The sequence below is a fragment of the Mobula hypostoma genome, chromosome 5 (genome assembly GCF_963921235.1).
Source record: "Mobula hypostoma chromosome 5, sMobHyp1.1, whole genome shotgun sequence".
NCBI lineage: Eukaryota > Metazoa > Chordata > Chondrichthyes > Myliobatiformes > Myliobatidae > Mobula > Mobula hypostoma.
In genome coordinates this window covers 11552463-11575377 of record NC_086101.1, presented here as the reverse complement: position 1 = coordinate 11575377, position 22915 = coordinate 11552463, and the positions used below count along the sequence as shown (strand labels likewise).

The following is a 22915-nucleotide window of genomic DNA, read 5'->3' as shown; positions in this document are numbered from 1 at the left end:
ACTCTATTTCTTGCTGATCAAATACGCCAAAGAAGATTGAAATCGTGAGACGGGTGTGGAAGGCGAGCTGGTGTTCCGCGCCGTTTACCAGCCTCTGGCTCACTGCTGCTGGAGAAAGGTATCTGTGTGTGCTGGTCTCCCTCTCCTTCTGGCTTGCTGCTCCAGAAGGATTGTCCCTGCGTTCGAATGGTCTCTCTCCCTCGATGCTCCCGAAGCTCTGGGTCTGCGGCTTGCGGATTAGACTCTGTTGTTCATGTTGTGATGTGTTTCTGGTTTCTGAGCGCTCTTTTTTGTTACTATTTTGGGCCTGCAGATACCGAACACTGAGCTGAACTGAATATGGACTCCTTCGATTTTGTGTTTTATATTCTGTGATTACGCCCGTTTTGATTTTGCTGTTTGCACGATTCTGTGTGGGAGCGGGCGTTGATGTTTTCTTCTCTCTGAATGGGTTCCATGGTTGTTCTTTATTTCATGGCTGTCTGTGGGGAAGACGGATCTCAAGATTGAAAACTGCATGCATACCTTGATAATAAATGTAATTTGAATGTTTCAAATTAACAGATACTTAGAGAGGCACATGGATAATGGAAAAACAGAGGGGAAGGGTTGGATTGAACTTAGAGTAGATTAAAAGATCGGCACAATTTCGTGGTCCTAAGAGCTTGTGTCTGCAGTATTGTTCCATGTTCTATAAAACTTCCCACGGTGTTCCAAATGCCGCCTGTCCAATGCCTCAAAATGCCTCTGCATAACATGCTTGATTTATTGCTAGAACTCTCGAACTGAATACTAACATTGCATCTGCCACCTTACTTAACCTGCAAGTTAACCTTTAGGGAATCTTGCACTTGGACTTCCAAGTCCACTAACACCTCCAGTTAGTGATTTCACTCCCCAGTTCGAAAATACTCTACATCTATTTACTGTAGCAAAATAATATATTAACTCAATGCACTGTGTAATTATGTGCTCTGCATGAAGGTAGAAATATATTTGAAAGGACGAGCAACTGTGATACAGAACCGAAGATGAGGCCAGCCGTAGATCAGACAGCAACATAGTTAATGGAGGGACAGTTGCCTACTTCTGCTCCTGATTTCTTGCGTTCTTATCTCCTCCCTTAGATTAGTCAAGAATGGCCGGGGTAGCTTCACCCCGAACGCCTGCAGCGAAGTAGACTGCAGCGCCTGCCGTGGATAGTCGCAGTACCGCAGGAGTTCAGCAGCTGCCGAACGTAAACGAATTCTGGATCAGGAAGTGCGGACTACAGTATTAGAAATGGCTTCAAAGGCGCAGGTCGAAAGTTGGACCGGGAAGGTAACTTGCCCCATCTGCTTGCATCGTTTCACCGATCCGGTGTCACTGCCGTGTCAGCACAATTTCTGCCGCTCGTGTATCACACGGATTTGGGAGAGGAAGGAGAGAAACTCCTGCCCGGAGTGTAGAGAGGATTTTGCGGACCGGACCCTCAGGATAAACTGGGCCTTAAGAAAACTATCTGAGAAAAGTCGTAAACGACGTTTGAATTCTAATGAGAAAGAAAGTAAACTTCACTGCGAGGAACATGATGAAGAACTGAAGCTGTTCTGCGAAACGGACAAGACGTTGATCTGTGTGATCTGTACAGTTTCCCGGGAACACAAAAAAACACCGTTTCCTGCCGATTAAAGATGCTGTTGAAAACTACAAGGTAAAACAAACAGATTTTGTTCACCTGGCGGTTTTGTTACGTTATTGTCATCTAACTTTCTCATTCTCAAACCCAATCCCAGGAGACAGTTAAATCTGCCTTACAAAGTCTTATGAGAAGGCAACAAATCATCGAAAAAATGGAGCAGCAACAGAAACAAAAAATGTCTGGAATTTGGGTGAGACTGCAGTTCATATTTTCTGCTCTTGGGTGGATGCTTTCCTGTAATGTCTGTAACTAGAGGGCGGCACAATGACGCAGCAGGGAGCGCTGCTGACTCATAGCTCCAACACGTGGGGGCTCGACCCTGATCCCTGGGGGTTCCGGCGTGACATCACTCACTACGTTTCTCCCGTGACTGCCTGCCTTTCCTCTGCATCCCAAAGTCAAAGAGAAGTAGGTGAGGGGTGCCAGCGCAAACAGAAATGCCGAACTCAGCGGGTCAGAGAACATCAATGGTTTCAGACTGAGACTGTTCATCAGGACTGGAAAGGAACGGGCAGAAGGCAGAATAAAAAGGCGTGTGAGGGGAAGGAGTACAAGCTGGCAATTGGTATGTGAAAGCAGCTGAGGAAAAGAGAGAGGACCATAGGGGAAAGGAAAAGAGGAGGAGCACCACAGGCAGGTGAGGAGAAGAGAAGTGGTCAGGTGGGAGCCACAACAGTGACAGGAAAAGAGTGGAGGGCAGGTGTGAAATTAGAGAAATGGACGTTCATGTCGTCAGGTTGGAGCCTACCCCGAAAGCATACTCCGAAAGTCCGGCATAGACTTTTTGGACTCAATGGCATCCTTTAATTTTGCAAGGCAATATCATACAACACTTACTGCATCTTAATCTTCACCGTTCGTTTGACAGGAACAGTCACACAGCCTTCAGTCCCACATCACATCACAGTTTGCTGAACTGCATCAGATTCTCACCGAGAAAGAACAGCAGCTACTCAGAGGTCTCAGGGAAGAAGAAGCGAGGATTCTAAATCCAATGGAGAAAAATCTTCGAGAGATTCAAAAGAATTTAAATTCTATCCGGGAGGAGATCTCAAGGTTACAGGAACAGATGGATCAAAAAGATCACGTGCAGTTTCTGAAGGTGAGGAATTTCGTTTCAATTCAATTCAGTGGAAGTGCACAATCATAAAATGTTGGGTGATAGTTCTGCAATAAGTGTAGTTTTCCCCAGGAATTCAGAATTGAATTTAGTCTGACAAAGCTGATTTGCTTTGCGCACAAGACGAATCTTTGGTGCACAACGTCGGTAGAATCCCACGGCTGCCTGCAGCCTCCTCGGGAATGACTTTCAGTGACTTCAACACTGACCTTCTTGGTGTCTCCTTTACCCACGTAAACTGTACCTATGGAACTCGCTTTAATATCCAGATGCAGGGAATGCCTGTGAGTGTGTGTGGTGCGGTGGGCGTCAGTTTATACCGGGTCTGGGGGTGGGAACTCAGGCTGAAATCCAGAGTGCGCTTGATTACCATCTACTTTGGGTTCCTCCCACAGCTAATAGTTTTGGGAAATTTTGCAGTCTTTTCCAAAAATAGACAACGTAGAATAACACCCCCTCCTACACCAGGGACAGGCCATCCGGTACATCTGCTCCACGCAAACTTTCTCTGACCCCACTCGTCGCACCCATTAAAATATCCAAATTCCGTTTTCCATCTTTTCCTGTGTAAATTGTAATAAGCATCAGGTTTATTATCACTGAGATATGCTGTGAAGTTTCTGTTTAGCGACAGCGTTACAGTGAAATACATAAATACCGCAAGACATAGAAGCAAACTTGGCCATTCAGCCCATCGAGTCCACTCTGCTATTCCATCATAACTGATTTAGTATATCCCTCTCATCCCCAATCTCCCGCCTTCTCCCCGTAAACTTTGATGTCCTTACTAAATATACTATATACTATGTACCTCTATATACAGTACATTATGTGGCCACTTTATTAAGTATTTGTGTTGGGCACGTGGCCAAGTGGTTAAGGCGTTCGTCTAGTCATCTCAAGGTCTCTAGTTCGAGTCTCAGCTGTGGCAGCGTGTTTGTGCCCTTGAGCAAGGCACTTAATCACACATTACTCTAGTCTGTGGGACGAGTGGCGCCCCACACAGACTTCCAATGGGCGCCTTGTAAGGCATGAAAATGCCCGACGCAGGCCTCTCATGGTCTGAGTCGACTTTCCCTCCTTATTAAGTGCACTTGGTCCGGCTCGTTGATGCAAATATCTATTCAGCCAATCATGTATCGACAAGTCAATGCATACAAGAATGCAGACATCGCCAAGAAGTTCAGCTGTTGTTCAGCCCAAAAGATAAGAATGGGGAGCAATGTGGTCTGAGTGAATTTGACAGTGGGATGATTGCTGGTGCTCGCCGGGCTGTTGTAAGTATCTCAGCAGCTGCTGATCTCCCAGGATTTTCACGCACAATAGCCCCTGGAATCTACAGAGAATAGCGCAGGGGGACAAAAAGCACCAAGTGAGCGGCGGTTCCATGGGCGAAAACGCCTTCTTAATGGGCGAGGTCAGAGGAGAATGACCAAACGTGTTCAAGCTGACGGGAAGGCAACAGTAACTGAGATAACCACGAGTTACAACAATGATGTGAGAAGAGCATCTCCGAACACACAATACGTTGAATCGTGAAGTGGATAAACTAGAGCAGAAACCAGCGCATATTCTGAGTGTATATATTATTATAGATATAAATACAGTATTATTAATTACTATGTACATAAAATAGTAAGACAATATAGACATAGCTTCTCAACCCCCGCCAATCAATCCATCGATCATCTTAAGTTTGTTCATCTGATCTTTAATTTTATCTTATCCAGACAAAAGTGCACAAACCATCCAGCCCTTGCTGTAAGTTTTAACCTCTTAGTTAAGAGAGACCTGTGATGACATTCCTTGTACCCCGACCTCCTCCCCACCCGTGGTTCTATGTCCTTTCTGCAATATCCTCCTTCATTTGTGTGTGTCAGTGAGAGTGAGATTTGGGAAATGGGAATGTTCTGCACCTTATCATAATTTGGGTAGAATTCCTCTTGTCGGGACGCGGACGGTCTGTCTCAGTCGTTTCAGGTTTGTATTTTATCTATTTCAGGAGGAATCTCGTCGGAAGAGGAGGTAGGACATGGTCTTTACTGACGCTCTGCACGGGTTTATAATATAGCCACCTACCGTGTCACAACCAGCGATCGTTTTATTTTTTATATATATCAGTTAGTATCCGAATTCTGTTTTTCCCCTAATGTCATCTGGTGGGTATGCGTTTTCCTCGGATTGTTGGCCTTTATATCTAATTGCTTGTCTTTGCACGAGCTCTGGTTTTTCACTTTGTTTTGCAAGGATTGTTAAACTGTATTTATCACTTTTCTTTAACTTAGGATAATTTAAGTGGCATATTATTTTCAATGTCCGGAATTCTTACTTGCTCGGGGTGGGGGGGGGGGGCATGCCAACCTCTCTCTGTTGGGTCGTTGTGGTTCGTTGTCTGGTGAGTTCTTCTGTCAGTGTACCATGAGTAATTTCTGTTCGTCAAGTTTCTGTATTGTTTACCTGAGCTCTTGGTAGTCTTTCTAGTTAATTTCTGTGATAAATCTTTAATTTTCTTTTTCTCCTTGATTCCTGGACTTGAATTCGGCAGTGACACTCATAAACTGAGGTTCAGTTAACTAATATTAATCAGCTCATTAATATTTGCAGGATTGGCCACAAATTCGAACCAGTGTTTGTGTCAGAAGATGCCCTTTCGTTTGAAAATTTCGATCATCCCTTATTGTACACAGCGTGGAGAGCATTGGCTGATGGAATTAAGCAAGGTAGGATTTCTACAGGAACATTTGTCCTTGTTGATTAGGCAACTTAAAGTATTAATTAGATTCAAAACTTGGCAGAATTCGGGCTGAAGAGGAACTGCTACTTTATTCCAGCACCAACCCCACCTTCTGGGAGGCATCACTGTCACATGGTCAGCTGGAGATGTCGGACTATTGAACACATCAACACAGGGGCACAGCACAACCAATACATCACTGCTGGATGAAACACTGCATCCTGAAACAACCCACAGTTCGAAAATTCCCCAAGGGAGGGCTGCGAATCAGAGCAAATCAATTGAATTAATTAATTTAATTGAGATAATTTTTAGTCTGTTAGTGGAAGAAAGCTGCGTGTCATCTTATTTTATGTGGGCTGCCTTTTGAGTACCAACTACCACACAGAGTTAACAGCGCCCGGTCTTGGCCCAGTGTAAGCTGGTGGTTCGAGATGACTGCAGACCAGGCTCACAGACAGACACGAAGACGTTGACACAGACAGATGACTAATGCCTGTCAGTACACAAATTCAGATTTTCTCCCTGTCTCTTTCACCCCCTTGTCTTCGAAAGATCCCATCGAAACAAAACACTGGCAATGGATCCATGCCAAATCCTTTCCCATTCGTGCCTTCTCCGTAATTTCCAAGGTGTTTGTTATGAGACAAGCCGCGCTATCCGAATCTCCTTCGCCGCCCCTCCTAATCCGATCTCTATGAATTCTCTAATTGTGTGCCTCTCCCCCACTCCCCCTCCCCCTCCAGTTTCTGTGACCCTGGATGTGGAAACGGCCGGTCCGAAGCTTGAAGTACTCCCAGATTTAAAGAGTGTGCGATGGACCGGGTATCGGAGGGATCTCCCTGACACCGGAAAGAGGTTTACAAGTCGGTCTTACGTGCTGGGATCGGACGGATTCACATCGGGCAGGCATTACTGGGAGGTGGATGCGGCAGAGTGTCAGCACTGGGGGCTGGGAGTCGCCGCAGAGTCTGTGGAGAGGAAAGGAGACATCAAGCTGATGACTGAGAAAGGATTCTGGATTATCTGGAGAGGGCGTGAAGGGTTTTATATTCCCACCTCACCCCCATCCCGTTTCCCTGCCGGTCCCATCCCCGGGAGGGTGGGAGTTTATCTCAGTTACGAGTCCGGGACAGTTTCATTTTACAACGCGGAGACCAAGTCCCATCTCCACACTTACTCTGGGAATAAATTCACGGAAAAACTTTATCCTTTTTTTTGGACCGGGGATGAAAACTGGCTGAGAATCTGCCCCGGTTCCACTCCAGGTCTGTAAGTGGGTTGGGTTCGGAGACCGGCGTCAGGAGCGGTGCCCAGGGGCTGAGGGGTAGATACTCCGCCGACAATGGTTGGAGATGTATCGGTCGCATTTAATCATGAAATTCAGCAATTGTAAATCTCCAATGAGACTGTAAATAAAAATCGGTGGAAAAATAAATATGTGCGTAGTACATTAAAGTAGAATTAATATTCAAAATTAATAGGAACGCGTTAACTACAGCCGTCAACGGAACAGAAATACGTTGTGAAAATATCAAGACTGAAACAATTGGCCTTTCTGAGGGCTCAGCGGCTTCATGATAAACCGTGGGTGGCGGGTCCTGAACACCTCGGCTTCCCCGGGTCCTAAGCTCCCCCGATCAATTGTCTACCATTGTCAGCATCAAGGGTCTTAATTCGACTCCGTGGAAGAGATAGATTTGACGTTTCAGTTAAATTATAACTGGGAAGAGTTAGAAATTTTAAATGTTTAGATGAAGTAGTAGGGGTTGCAAAGCAGCAGCGGCGTGCTCAGTGATTGGGAGAAGTCCAGGCGAGTGTGAATGAAGCACTTTGGCAGTGTTAGCTGCAGGTCAGTGGAGAAGGCGACTGTGACAGAGGCAAGTATGGAGGGAGGAACAGAATTGGAAACTTAACAGAAGAAAGGGAACGAGCCTTGCTGGGTTTCGTTGCAGAAGGGCAGAAAGCCAGGGGCAGAATTCAGTTTGGGAGGGGATTGTGGAATTAAAGCGGCGGCAGATGGAAGTAGTCTGCAAACGGCGAACGCACTCGCCGACTGGTATCCCCACGTTGAGCAGGCGTCACTGTGAGTGTTGAGGGCAGTAACGAATGTGGGTGAGGTGCGCGCCACCACTGCTTCACCCAGACTGAGTGTGTGGCCTTTTCTGGATGGTGGGGAAGAAGGAGGTAAAAATGCAGGCGTGGCATCCCCTGCCGGTGCATGGGGCGGTACTTTCAGAAAGGGAGCAGTTGCAGGAGGAGACGGCAATGTGCTAGTGCATGGCAGTCAGAGGATTCCCTTTGGGGCCGGCCATGAATTTCATTGTGAGTTGGGAACAATAGATATATCAGAAATTACAGATGGCTATCTACCTAATGGTGAGGCAGATGGGGCGGAAGATGGAGAGGAAGGAAGCTTGTCTTCAGAGAGTGAGAGAGAGCGGAGTAGAAGAGATTTGATGAGTTTTCTCTCAACTTTGTTAGATTGTGTTATGGAGCAGGGGCTGGATAAGGGGCAAGTAAAGAGAAAATATACCTGAGGCACTGGTATGGAAAGCAACGCACACAAAAATCTGGAGGAACTCAGCAGGTCAGGCAGCGTCTGTGGAAACGATCAGTCGACGTTTCTTCAGGACTTAGAAGAACGAGGGAAGACGCCAGAATAAAAAGCTGGGAGGATGGCTGGAAGGTGATAGGAGAAGACAGGTGGGTGGGGAAGGTAAATGGCTGCAGAAGAAATTGGATAAGAGAGGAGAGTGGACCACAACAGAAAGAGAAGGAGGGGACTGGGTGGGGGGGGGCAGGGGGAGGTGATAGGCAGGCGAGAAGAGGTAAAAGGTCAGAGTAGAGAATAGGGGAAGCAGGCAGGGGAATGTATTTACCGGAAGGGGAAATCGATATTCATGTCATCAGGTTAGATGCTACCCTGATGGAATATAAGGTGTTGTTCCTCTGGCCTGACGGTGGCCAGGCACAAGAGGAGGCCATGGCCCGACATGTCGGAATGGGAAACGGAATAACAATGCTTGGCCGCCACCGGGAAATTCCTCTTGCGGCGTTACTAGACCAAGCGGACCCCCGGTTGACGACGGGTCTCACTAATGCAGATAAGGCCGAATCGGGAGCCCCAGCTGATTCTTAGGTGAAGTGCTGTCTCACCTGAAAGGACTGTTTGGGCTTTGAATGAAGGTGAGGCAGGTGTATGGGCAGGTGTGGCACTTGACCGCTTGCAGGGATACGGAAAGTGGCGCCAGAAAAGATGCGCGTAGGATCAGGAGCTCCGGGAGAGTGGAACGAAGTCTCGAATGTGGAAGCAGGGGTGGAGTGAGAAGTGGAGATGGGGAAACGCCGTCTTTTGTTTTTGGTAAGCAGACGAGGGGAAAGGAGAAGAAATATGTTGAGTGTCCTATCGACTAGGTTAGAGGAGGAATTTCTGATGAGGAGAGCAGAAGGCAGGGTGCTGGCAGTTCCGTGAAAGTTGGCGTCGGGAAAGATGATTGTTTTTTTTCCCATTGCTTCAAGGAGGGGGATTGGAGTGGGACTTCAGACCTCTGTACCTCCGGCCTGATAGAAGCTGCGAGGAGATGCCTTGTGCCCTATGGTAGGGATCTCCTTTCCTTTCAGAATCCTTCTTCTCCAGCCCTTTATCTTTCCCACCCATCTGGATTTGCCTATTTCCCCTTCCCCCACCTTTTATCTCAGCGTCTTCCCCCTTCCTTTTCAGTCCTGAAGAAGGTTCTCGGCTGGAAACGCCGACTGCAGTTTAGCAGCAACACAGTGACTACTGTGCACTAAAATGGCCCTTTCAAATAATTTATTAACGTTCCTCCTTGCAAAAATACTTAATTTACTTTTAATTTATATTGTTTATTGTGTGTGTTGTTATACTTATAGCTAAGTGCCTGTGATTTTGTTTTTCGTTGCATTTATGCGTCATGTGGACCCAACAATAAACTTGACTTTGACTTTTATAGGCGCCGTCGGTCCTACATTAATACGAAAAATGTAGTACATTGCAGCGCCGCTTTCAGACAATAGATGGCGCTGATTGCCTGTTAAATAATCTGTGCGCTTCCACTGAACAACATGCTGAACGGCAGTTGGAAACGTGAGTGCAAGGTGAAAAGAGAAAGAATCATTACAATTCTTTTAAAATATTTATTTATTGAGATACAGCGCAGAATTAGCCCTTCCTGCCCTTCGAGTAACGCCACCCAGCAATCCCTGTATTTAATCGTAGCCTAATAACGTGAATTTTTCCAATGACCAATTACCCTACTAACCGGTAAATCTTTGGATTGTGGGAAGAAACCGGAGCACCCGGAGGAAACCCACGCGGTGATGGGGAGAACGTACTAAGATGGAACAAGGAGAATACAGTAATTTATTTTAGTTCGTTTGCTATATTTATTGCTTGCTCTTTGAAAATGTCTTGAAACATTACTGTTCGTGTAGTGAAGAAACCCCCATAATGCTGCTGGATTCCGAGATTTACTCGCTGCGACGGCGAAGAAACGGCCGATGTATTAGCCAGTCAGGAGAGTTACCCGGGGGCAAGGAAAGGATACAGCTGTTTATAGCTACAGCCAGGATTTGGTTGCAGCGGCCCCTAACTTGAAGAACAGACGCTGACCAGAGCACTGCCCAGTCTGGGTACAGACGTGGTTGGATTTGATTCTGTTTTGGTCCGCCGGTGGTATTTTATTTCTCACCTGCCCTGCATATCTGTTGAGATTTTCTCAATCCGCCACCTGGGGTCGCCTCTGATAGTGGACAGAAAACCCCTTAAAGTTATTATTATTATTATTATTATTATTATTATTATTATTATTATTATTCCCCAGTTCAAACTGGTAAAACCTGAGTTACCGACACAGCCAAACACATTCATTTATCAATTGCTGGGAACTTCCGGATTATTCTAGTGGTGTTTAGTATTGTGGCTTTCTGAAGATTTACGTAGATATTGCTGTTTAGTCCTAATTGTTTAATGCTATTGTGTAGTACCATTAGGATGATACCAGTTGTAGATATTACTCTCTGGATAATGTACACCCTGTTCAAGTTCCAAAGCCTTTCCTTTCTTCTTTTAATTCAGCTTGTTTCTGTAATGTGTTGGAACGTTTTTGCTTTCTCTTTGCATTTTCTGCATTTATCATCCTGAACTTGTTGGTCTCTTATTATACATAGAAATTTGCAGCACATCACAGGCCTTTCGGCCCACAATGTTGTGCTGACCACTTAACCTACTCTACAGACTGCCCAGAATTTTCCTGGGGCATAGCCCTCTATTTTTCTATGTTCCATCTACTCTTAAAAGACCCTGTTGTATCCGCTTCCACCACTACCACCGGCAGTGCATTCCACGCACCCCTGTGTGAAAAACTTACCCCTGAAATCCCCTCTGTACCTACTTCCAAGCCCCTTAAAATTATACTCCCTTATGTTAGCCATTTCACTGGGAAAAAGTCTCTGGCTAACCACACGATCAATCATCTTATACACCTCTATCAGGTCACCTCTCGTCCTCCATTGCTCCAAGGAGAAAAGGTCAAGTACACTCAACCTATTTTCATAAGGTATGCCCTGCAATCCAGGCAACATCCTTGTAAATCTCCCCTGCACTCTCTCTATAGTATCCACATCCTTCCTGTAGTGAGGTGACCAGAACAGAACACAATACTCCAAGTGGGGTCTGACCAAGGTCTGATATGGCTGTAACATTACCTCACGGCTCTTGAACTCAATCCCACAGTTGATGAATGCCAATACACCATACACCTTCTTAACAACACAACAGCAGCAATTTTGAGTGTCCTATTGACATGGACCCCAAGATCTCTCAGATCCTCCACATGCCAAGAGTTTTACCATTAATACTATATTCTGCCATCATATTTGACCTACCAAAATGAACCACTTCAAACTTATCTGGGTTGAAGTCCATCCGCCACTTCTCAGCCCAGTTCTGCATCCTATTGATGTCTCGCTGTAACCATTAACCCTCCAGACTATCTACAACACCCCCAACCTTTGTGTCATCATCAAACTTACTAATCCACCCTTCTACTTCTTCATCCAGGTCATTTATAAGAATCAGAAAGAGGAGGGGGCCCAGAGCAGTTCACTGCAGAACACCACTGGTCATCGACCTCCATGCAGAATACAAACCATCTACAACCACCCTTTGCCTTCTGTGGGCAAGCCAATTCTGGATCCACAAAGCAATGTCCCCTTGGATCCCATGCCTCCTTACTTTCTGAAGAAGCCGTGCATGGGGAACCTTATCAAATGCCTTAATGAAATTCATATATACTACATCCACTGCTCTACCCCCATCAGTGTTTTGTCACATCCTCAAAGAATTCAATCAGGCTCGTAAGGCACGGCCTGGCCTTGACAAAGCCATACTGATCAGATTATGCCTCTCCAAATGCTCATAAATCCTGCCTCTCAAGATTGTCTCCAACGACTTGCCCACCACTGAAGTAAGACTCACTGGACTATAATTTCCTGGATTACCTTTACTCCCATTCTTGAACAAGGGAACAACATTTGCAACCCTCCAATCCTCCGGTACTTCTCCCGTACCTATTGATGACTCAAAGATCATTGCAAGAGGATCAGCAATCTCCTCCCTTGCTTCCCACAGTAGACTGGGGTATATCTCATCCGGTCCCAGTGACTTATCCAACTTGATGCTTTTCAAAAGCTGCAGCACATCCTCTTTCTCAATGTCTATATGCTCAAGCATTTCAGTCTGCTGTAAGCCACCCCCACAATTGGGAAGGTCGTTTTCCTTCGTGAATACTGAAGCAAAGTATTCATTAAGTACCTACGCTATCTCCTCTGGCTCCATGCACGTGATTCCACTCTCACTCCTGATTGGTCCTATTCTCACACGGCTCATCCTCTTGCTCTTCACATACTTGTAGAATGCCTCGGAGTTTTCCTTAATCCTGCCCGCCAAGGCCTTCTCATAGCCCCTTCTTCTTGTCCTAATTCCATCCTTAAGCTCCTTTTAGCAACCTTGTAATTTTCTAGAGCTCTAACAGTACCTAGTTTCTTGAACCTTTTTTAAGCTTTTCTTTTCTTCTACATACCTGTGTACCGTGGCTCTTTAACTCTACCATCCTTTCCCTGCCTCGGTAGAACATACCTGTGCACTTTGTTTATGGCACTTCTTGCATTAAAATAGACACATCTCAAACCTTCAGGCTGAGTGCATCTTTGCTCTAACATCTGCCCATCCTTCCTCAAACTCCCAACAAGCTGTCTGTACTTGTGCTCCAACCTCCCCATCCTCTACTTCTTCGTTTCAGTTCCCACTCCCCTGCAAACCTCATTTAAACCCTCCCCAATAGCATTAACAAACCTCCCCGCCAGGATTCAAGTGCAACACATCCTTTTTGTACAGGTCACACCTGCCCCAGAAGAGGTCCCAATGATCCAAAAATCGGAATCCCTGCCCCCTGCTCCAATCCTTCAGCCACGCATTTATCCTCCCACCTCACTTGATTCCTATACTCACTGTCACGTGGCACAGGCAGCAATTCCAAGATTACTACCTTTGAAGTCCTGCTTCTCAGCTTCCTTCCTAACTCTCTGTATTCTGCTTTCAGGACCGCCACCCTTTTTCTACCTATGTCGTTGGTACCAGTATGGTACCACCCTCACATTTCAGGATATTGTGGACGCACTCAGAAACATCACGAACCCTGGCACCTGGGAGGCAAAATATCGCCCTTGTTTCTTTTTCGCATCCACAGAATCGTCTATCTATCCCCCTAACTATAGAGTCCCCTTTTACCGATGCCCTCCTCTTCCATCCCCCACCCTTTTGAGCCACAGGGCCAGTCTCAGGGCCAGAGGCATGGCCACTGATGCTTCCCCAGGTAGATCGTCTCCCCCAACAGCACTCAAAATGGAGTACTTATTGTTAAGGGAGACAGCCACAGGGCTGCTCTGCACTTACCTGATGCCCTCCCTTCCCTCTCCTGACGGTCACTCACTTCTTTGTCTCCTGTGGCCCTGATGTGTACCTGCCTGTATCTCCCATCAGCTCCTCACTCTCAAGCTGAAGGTCATCAGGCTACAGCTCTAGTTCCCTAACTGGGTCTCTAAGGAGCTGCAGCTCGATGCACCTGGCGCAGATGTGGCCGTCAGGGAGGCTGGAATTCTCCCGGACATCCCACGTCTCACACCCAGAACCAAAAACTGTCCTTACAGTCATACCCACTATTCTAATGCGTCGGGCCCCACGAAACGCTCCTTTTTAAAATTTTTCTCTCCGACCTTGTCAACGGTGATCAACCTGACGTAATGAAACAAGTACCACAGTTGATTCTTTTCCACCTTTCTTATTAGCAAGCTACGAGAGAGAACCTTCCATCTGCACTCACAGAGAATCGGCCACTCGAAGACTCTCTGTCTAAGCACAGAGGTACAGAGTTTTTTAATACTATCTTTGTCACGAAAGCCTAGCAACAGTGATAGTCTGAGACAAAGGCCACTTAATCACCTAAAACGGAGGTAAACGTACTTGACAAAGAATACTTAATCACATCAGGCAGAGGTAACAGAGAACATAGTATAATTAGATTTGTCACATCCTACATATGAGACTCAGCATTTACATGTCAGCTGGACAAATTGATCTTTTAACATCTCAGTACAAGCAGGCACAAGAAGAGCTTCTTCCCTGAGGCTGTGACACTGCTGAACCTCTCATCATAGCACTAAGCAGTATTGCATCCATATTGTACTATCTCAGTACTTTTATATTTGCGTGCTGTAGCACTTCTTTTATTCGCAGTTATTTTGTAAATAACACTATTCTTTGCATTTCTGGTCAGATGCTAAATGCATTTCATTGGCTTTGTATCTGTACTCGGCACAATGACAATAAAGTTGAATCTAATCTAATCTAATCTAATCAAAAGAACAGCCAGATCAATGGATATTCCAGCTACTCAAATAGAGCAGAATTTAATAATTTAGATAAGAGACTCTACCAAAATTATGAAAGGAATTTCCTACCTTATCTCCATCAGCTGCCACCTTTTGTCGAAACCAAAATGTGTGAAAACTAGGAGATGTCTTTTGTGAGGCTGTGTGAGCTTTAAACCGAGACATTATTCAAACATACTGCAGTTACAGACATAGTGGGTACTTAACCCAAAGTTGAAATTTAAACATGAAACCAAAAGGTGTGAAAAGTCAGGAGACAACAGCTGTTCAAACATTCTCAAACCAGAATACACAGAATCAACCTTAACCGTTATTTACAGGAATCCTTAAATCCCCAATTCCCTTAAACTTTATCAACCTGTGCTAAACTCTCTTTCTCTACGAATTGCTTGGTCTGTCACTAATGTGCCAAGCCCCATGAAATGCTCCATTTTAAAAACCTTTTCTCACCCTCTCTCTTCAAATCGATTGGTCCGCCACTAATTTATTTTTGTATTTTATGTATTTTTGATTTTTTTTTGTGCGTGTGTAAACCACCTGGTCCTGTATTGCCACAAGGAACCTTCTGTTTCTGAGAAACATAGAAAACCAACAGCAGAATACAGGTCCACAAAGCTGTGCCGAACACGTCCTTACCTTAGAAATTACCTAGGGTTACCCATAGCCCTCCATTTTTCTCAGCTCCATGTACCATGGGAAGAGACTTCAACTCTGAGCCAGGCGTTCGACGCTTCCTCAACGACATCTAGTCTGCTCAGATCATGGGGCTGTCTTCCATGGATAGTCATGATCTTCCATTGATTAACCTTAACATAATATAATAGTGATAATTTCTTCATTTTTCTGGGTTGTGCTCTCATTTGAGTTTAGTGGTGTGTACGTCTTATTGGATTTGCATGTGCTCACATGGAGTGCTGAATCCTGTTTTGGTTGATGAAAATATATCCTTATAAGTTTTGTCTGAGTATTGAGTATTCTCCTCTTCCTCTTTCTGTTCAAGATACCTAATCTAAGCGTGTTCAAGTATACATGATGTTTTCTGAAATTTACCATTTCAGTTCTTACTTTTCTTTGTAAGCTTTCCAGATCGGTTATGCCGAAAGAACACTTTAATATGAGTTTATCGCATGTGTTTATCTCCTTTGTTATATTGTTGAGCTCTGTTTGAAAGATTTTCTTAAGCCTTGGAGTAAATTCTATCAAACGTCTTTCCTTTATCACACTATAACCTATTTTCTTTGTATGTTAATATCCCAGATATTTATATAGAAACATAGAAACATAGAAAATAGGTGCAGGAGTAGGCCATTCGGCCCTTCGAGCCTGCACCGCCATTTATTATGATCATGGCTGATCCTCCAACTCAGAACCCCGCCCCAGCCTTCCCTCCATACCCCCTGACCCCCGTAGCCACAAGGGCCATATCTAACTCCCTCTTAAATATAGCCAATGAACTGTGCTCAACTGTTTCCTGTGGCAGACAATTCCACAGATTCACCATGCTCTGTGTGAAGAAGTTTTTCCTAATCTCAGTCCTAAAAGGCTTCCCCTCTATCCTCAAACTGTGGCCCCTCGTTCTGGACTTCCCCAACATCGGGAACAATCTTCCTGCATCTAGCCTGTCCAATCCCTTTAGGATCTTATACGTTTCAATCAGATGCCCCCTCAATCTTCTAAATTCCAACGAGTACAAGCCCAGTTCATCCAGTCTTTCTTCATATGAAAGTCCTGCCATCCCAGGAATCAATCTGGTGAACCTTCTTTGTACTCCCTCTATGGCAAGGATGTCTTTCCTCAGATTAGGGGACCAAAACTGCACACAATACTCCAGGTGTGGTCTCACCAAGGCCTTGTACAACTGCAGTAGTACCTCCCTGCTCCTGTACTCGAATCCTCTTGCTATAAATGCCAGCATACCATTCGCCTTTTTCACCGCCTGCTATACCTGCATGCCAACTTTCAATGACTGGTGTATAATGACACCCAGGTCTCGTTGCACCTCCCCTTTTCCTAATCGTCCACCATTCAGATAATAATCTGTTTTCCTATTTTTGCCACCAAAGTGGATAACTTCACATTTATCCACATTAAATTGCATCTGCCATGAATTTGCCCACTCACCCAACCTATCCAAGTCACCCTGCATCCTCTTAGCATCCTCCTCACAGCTAACACTGCCACCCAGCTTCGTGTCATCCGCAAACTTGGAGATGCTGCATTTAATTCCCTCATCCAAGTCATTAATATATATTGTAAACAACTGGGGTCCCAGCACTGAGCCTTGCGGTACCCCACTAGTCACCGCCTGCCATTCTGAAAAGGTCCCGTTTATTCCCACTCTTTGCTTCCTGTCTGCTAACCAATTCTCCACCCACACCAGTACCTTACCCCCAATACCGTGTGCTTTAAGTTTGCACACTAATCTCCTGTGTGGGACCTTGTCAAAAACCTTTTGAAAATCCAAATATACCACATCCACTGGTTCTCCCCTATCCACTCTACCAGTTACATACTCAAAAAATTCTATGAGATTCGTCAGACATGATTTTCCTTTCACAAATCCATGCTGACTTTGTCCGATCATTTCACCGCTTTCCAAATGTGCTGTTATCACATCCTTGATAACTGACTCCAGCAGTTTCCCCACCACCGACGTTAGGCTAACCGGTCTATAATTCCCCGGTTTCTCTCTCCCTCCTTTTTTAAAAAGTGGGGTTACATTAGCCACCCTCCAATCCTCAGGAACTAGTCCAGAATCTATCGAGTTTTGAAAAATTATTACTAATGCATCCACTATTTCTTGGGCTACTTCCTTAAGCACTCTAGGATGCAGACCATCTGGCCCTGGGGATTTATCTGCCTTCAATCCCTTCAATTTACCTAACACCACTTCCCTACTAACATGTATTTCGCTCAGTTCCTCCATCTCACTGGACCCTCTGTCCCCTACTATTTCTGAAAGATTATTTATGTCCTCCTTAGTGAAGACAGAACCAAAGTAATTATTCAATTGGTCTGCCATGTCCTTGCTCCCCATAATCAATTCACCTGTTTCTGTCTGCAGGGGACCTACATTTGTCTTTACCAGTCTTTTCCTTTTTACATATCTATAAAAGCTTTTACAGTCAGTTTATGTTCCCTGCCAGTTTTCTCTCATAATCTTTTTTCCCCTTCCTAATTAAGCCCTTTGTCCTCCTCTGCTGAACTCTGAATTTCTCCCAGTCCTCAGGTGAGCCACTTTCTCTGGCTAATTTGTATGCTTCTTCTTTGGAATTGATACTATCCCTAATTTCTCTTGTCAGCCACGGGTGCACTACCTTCCTTGATTTATTCTTTTGCCAAACTGGGATGAACAATTGTTGTAGTTCATCCATGCAACCTTTAAATGCTTGCCATTGCATATCCACCGTCAATCCTTTAAGTGTCATTTGCCAGTCTATCTTAGCTAATTCACGTCTCATACCTTCAAAGTTACCCCTCTTTAAGTTCAGAACCTTTGTTTCTGAATTAACTATGTCACTCTCCATCTTAATGAAGAATTCCACCATATTATGTTTCATATCCATCCATCAGTTGCACTGTATCCTGCTGCTCTATTTTGTATTCTGTGAGCTCCATTGCACTTTTCTTTATCTTTAATAATCTGCATTTATCTGGTCCAAAATTCATATTTATACCTTTCGAAAATAGTTCTACTATTTGAATTAAATAGCTTTACTGTTGAAGGAGCATATAATTTCAAATCATCCACGTATAGCAGGTGTGTCAAGGTATAAGTTATTTTGTTGTTTCTGATTTGATACCTGATTTTTGTCCATTTCAGTAAATTGTAGAATGGATTTAAAGTTACACAAAACCATAGTGAGCTTAGAGAGTCGCCCCAGACAAATGCCTCGGTTTATTTTGATAATGATGGATATTCTCTATTGGTTGTTAATACTTCGGGTGATTATATTACGCCAATTCTTCATCAGATGTTGAAGGAATTTCACAAGTATTGGGTGTGGTTTATCTATATATATAGAACTTTATTAAGCATAATTGTGGTCAACCGCTTTTTGATAGTTAATACAGCAGCATGAATGATTTCTACTTTTACGCTGAACTTGGTTTAGAATTATGGAATCTATTATCAGTTATTTACTTCCATTCATATCCTTATGGCATCCTGTCTGCTCTTGTGTAATTATATTGTGGTTATCTAAGTGAGTGGTGGTTAGTTGCGAGATCCATGGTGTTACAATTCTATATATAGTTTATAAACACGTGGTAGGATGATATTTTGCTAGATCATTTGTGATTTCCCCTTTAGGTAAGAGATATGTTTTACCTTCAGTCAAAAATTCAGGCACTTTTTCCAGAATTTTAAAGAAAATTGTTGATCTGCATTAACAGGTACAGATGAAGGCAAGTAGACTTTTTATACCAATAATGATGAATATTATCACCGCCTGTACTTCCCCAGTTGTGGGTATTCTATATAAACTCTTTCAGCATGTCCATTATTTGCATTCTTTCAATAATATGTATATTCTCTTTTTCCTCCTTAATCCAGCTTTCTTCTTGATTGTACTTCATCCTGTTTGACCAGATATTAGACCAAGAGTTCATTATTTCTGTGTGTTTTGGTAATTCTGTGCTAGAGTTGGTGACATTCGTACCCTTGGGGTATCCTTCCTGCTCTTCTGTATGTATATTATGGTTACCTAAGTATTACTATTACCTTTTGGATTTGCACATGAATTTTTGTCCGTAAGACCATGAGACGTAGGAACAGAATTAGGCCATTTGGCCCATTGAGTCTGCTCCGCCATTCAATCATGGCTGATCCCTTTTTCACCTCCTCAACCCCACTCCCTGGCCTGCTCCTCATAACCTTTGATGCCGTGTCCGATCAAGAACCTATCAATCAGTGTCCCCAACGACCTGGCCTCCATAGCTGCCTGTGGTAACAAATTCCACAAATATACCACCCTCTGACTAAAGAAATGTTTCTGCATCTATTTTTTTAAATAGACTCTCCTCTATCTTGTCCTAGACTCCCTTACCATGGAAAATATCCTTTCCACATCTACTCTGTCTAAGTCTTTCAACATTTGAAAAGTTTCAATGAGGACCCCCCTCATCCTTCTAAATTCCAGCGAGTACAGACCCACAGTCATCAAACGTTCCTTGTAGGATAACCCTTTCATTCCCAGAATCATCCCTGTGAACCTCCTCTGAACCTTCTCCAATGTCAATACATCTTTTCTTAGATGAGAAACCCAGAACTGCTCACAATACTCAAGGTGAGACCTCACCAGAGCCTCATAAAGCCTCAGCATCACGTCCCTGCTCTTGTATTCTAGACCTCTTGAAAACATTGCATTTGCCTTCCTCACCACTGAATCAACCTGCAAATTAACCTTTGCAGTGTTCTGCACAAGGACTCTCAAGCCCCTTTGCATCTCAGATTTTTGAATTTTTCCCCTTTTAGAATATAGTCTGCAGATTTATTTCTACTACCAAAGTGCATGACCATGTATTTCCCAACATTGTATTTCATTTGCCACTTTCTTGCCTATTCTCCTAATCTGTCTAAGTCCTTCAGCAGCCTACCTGTTTCCTTAACATTAGCTGACCCTCCACCAATCTGCCTCCTAAGGGTTCTTTTACCATAAGCTCCCTAATCACCTCCAGTACATTACATGAAATGCTTCGAGTGATTGGTTATGGCACACACCAACCACAGCCTACCAGTCAAACTCGACGCTTTGCAATTTGCCTAGCAGAGCAACAGCTCAACGGCAGATGTCATCTCTCTGGCCCTACATTCCTCCTTAGAACACCTGGAGAATAAAGACACATATGTAAGGCTCCTTTTCATTGACTACAGCTCTGACTTTAATACCATCATTCCAAATAAACTGATTCCTAAGCTCTGGAACCTGGGCCTTAGCATTCAGATCTGCAGCTGGATCTTCAACTTCCTCACAGACAGAAGCCAGGCTGTAAAAATAGGGGACAAGCTCTCCTCTACAATCACTCAGAGCACCGGTGCCCCACAAGGCTGTGTACTCAGCCCCCTGCTGTATTCACTGTACACCCATGATTGTGTAGCCAAGTTTCCATCGAACTCAATATATAAGTTTGCTGATGACACCACAATTGTAGGCCGTATCTTGGGTAATGATGACTTTGAGTACAGAGAGGAAATTAAGAACCTGCTGGCATGGTGCGAAGACAATAACCTATCCCTCAATGTCGCAAGACGAAGGAATTGGTTGTTGACTTCAGAAGGAGTAGCGGACTGCACGACTCCCATCTACATCGATGGTGCTCAAGTGGAACAGGTCAAAAGCTTTAAGTTCCTCGGGGTCAATATCACAAATGACCTGACTTGGTCCAACCAAGCACTGTCCATTGCCAAGAAGGCCCACCAGCACCTTTACTTCCTGAGAAAGCTAAACAAATTTGGCCTGCCCCTAAAACCCTCACTAATTTTTATAGATGCACCGTAGAAAGCATTCTTCTAGGGTGCATTACAACCTGGTATAGAAGTTGCCCTGTCCAAGACCGGAAGAAGCTGCAGAAGATCGTGAACACAGCCCAGCACATCACACAAACTAATCTTCCGTCCTTGGACTAATTTTACACCACATGCTGTCGGAGCAGTGCTGACAGGATAATCAAGGACATGACCCACCCAGCCAACACACTTTTCATCCCTCTTCCCTCCGGGAGAAGGCTCAGGAGCTTGAAGACTTTCATCTGGCCAGATTTGGGAACAGCTTCTTTCCAACTGTGATAAGACTGCTGAACGGATCCTGAACCGGATCTGGGCCATACCCTCCAAATATCCGGACCTGCCTCCGGTTTTTTTGCACTACCTTACTTTCCCTTTTCTATTTTCTATTAATGATTTATAATTTAATTTTTTATTATATTTACTATTGATTTGTACTCCAGGGCGTGCGAAGCGCAGAATCAAACATCGCTGTGATGATTGTACACTCTAGTATCAATTGTTTGGTGACCATAAAGTAATAAAGATAACACCCAGTCCAGTATAGCTGATCCTTTAGTTGGCTCAGTGACAAACTGCTCTAAACATCCATCTCGTAGGCATTCAACAAACTCACTCTGTTGAGATCCATTACGAACCTGATTTTCCCAATCGACATGCATGTTGAAATCTCTCATGACTATCATAACATTGCTCTTTTGACATTCCTTTTCTATTTCCCGTTGAAATTTGTGGTCCACAACCCAGCTACAGTTGGAAAGCCTGTATATAACTGCTATTAGGGTCCTTTTACCCTTGCAGTTCCTTAACTCAACCCACAAGGATTCAGCATCTTCTGATCCTGTGTCACAACTTTCTACTGATTAGATGCCATTTTCTACCAGCAGAGCCATGCAATCCCCTCTGCCTACCTTCCTGTCTCTCTGACACAACGTGTAAACTTGGACATTCAGCTCCCAACTACAACCTTCTTTCAGCCATGATTCAGTGAAATAGAAAATGTTATGATACCACAACATCATATCTGACAATCTATAATAGTGCAACAAGATCATCCACCATATTTCTTATACTCCGTGCAATCAGATATAACAATTTGAGTGCTGTATTTGCTACCCTTTTTGATTCTGCATCCCTAATGCACTGATACTCACCCTGCTGGCTGCAGTTATGTTCTATCACCTGCCTGCCCTTCCTGACAGTCTGACTGCATGCTATCTTTGTGTTTTTACCATCCGTCCTATCGTTAATCGCTTCACTCCTGTTCCTACACCCCACCCCACCAAATTAGTCAAAACCCTCCCCAACAGCTCTAACAAACCTACCAGTGAGAAGATTGGTCCCCTCGGGCTCAGGTACAACCCCAGATATCCCAACGATTCAAGAACCGGAAGCCCTGCCCCCTGCACCTGCTTCTCAGCCACACATTAATCTCCCAGAGCATCCTACCCTCACGGGTGTGTGTCACAGGCAGCAATCCAGAATTTACTGCCCTGGAGGTCCTGCTTCTTAGCCTAGCTTTCTAAATTCTCTCTTCAGGACCTCTTTGCTTTTTCTTCCTGTGTTATTGGTACCAATATGTACCAAGACATCTGTCTGCTATTCCACCCTCCCAAAAAAAAATGCTGTGGGGCAATCTGAGATGTCCCTGTCCCTGGCCCTTGGGAAGCAACATGACCCATTCACATCCACAGAATCTCCTGTCTGTTCCTCTGACTATTGAGTGCCCTGTCACCTGCACTCCCTTCTTCTCCCTCTGCACCACGGACCCATGGTCAGTGTCTGTAACCTGGTCTCTGTGGCATTCCTCTGGAATGTCTGCCCTGTTGGGTGTGGTCTTTCATTGATTCCATTGTGTTTCTTGGACTTACTGTGTAAGCCTGCAAGAAAATGAATCGCAGAGTT

The 22915-nt window shown here is 44.5% G+C and overlaps 1 protein-coding gene across 1 annotated transcript in view; it reads left to right on the top strand.

Moving 5' to 3' along the window:
- The first annotated feature begins 1259 nt into the window (after positions 1 to 1259).
- LOC134346440 (uncharacterized) overlaps positions 1260 to 22915 on the top strand; it is a 40758-nt gene continuing 19102 nt past the window's right edge. The window contains 7 exon segments of the mRNA XM_063047809.1: positions 1260 to 1644; positions 1646 to 1693; positions 1776 to 1871; positions 2550 to 2783; positions 4804 to 4826; positions 5406 to 5521; positions 6282 to 6803. Coding sequence (XP_062903879.1) covers positions 1282 to 1644; positions 1646 to 1693; positions 1776 to 1871; positions 2550 to 2783; positions 4804 to 4826; positions 5406 to 5521; positions 6282 to 6803 — 1402 coding nt within the window. The 5' untranslated portion in view covers positions 1260 to 1281.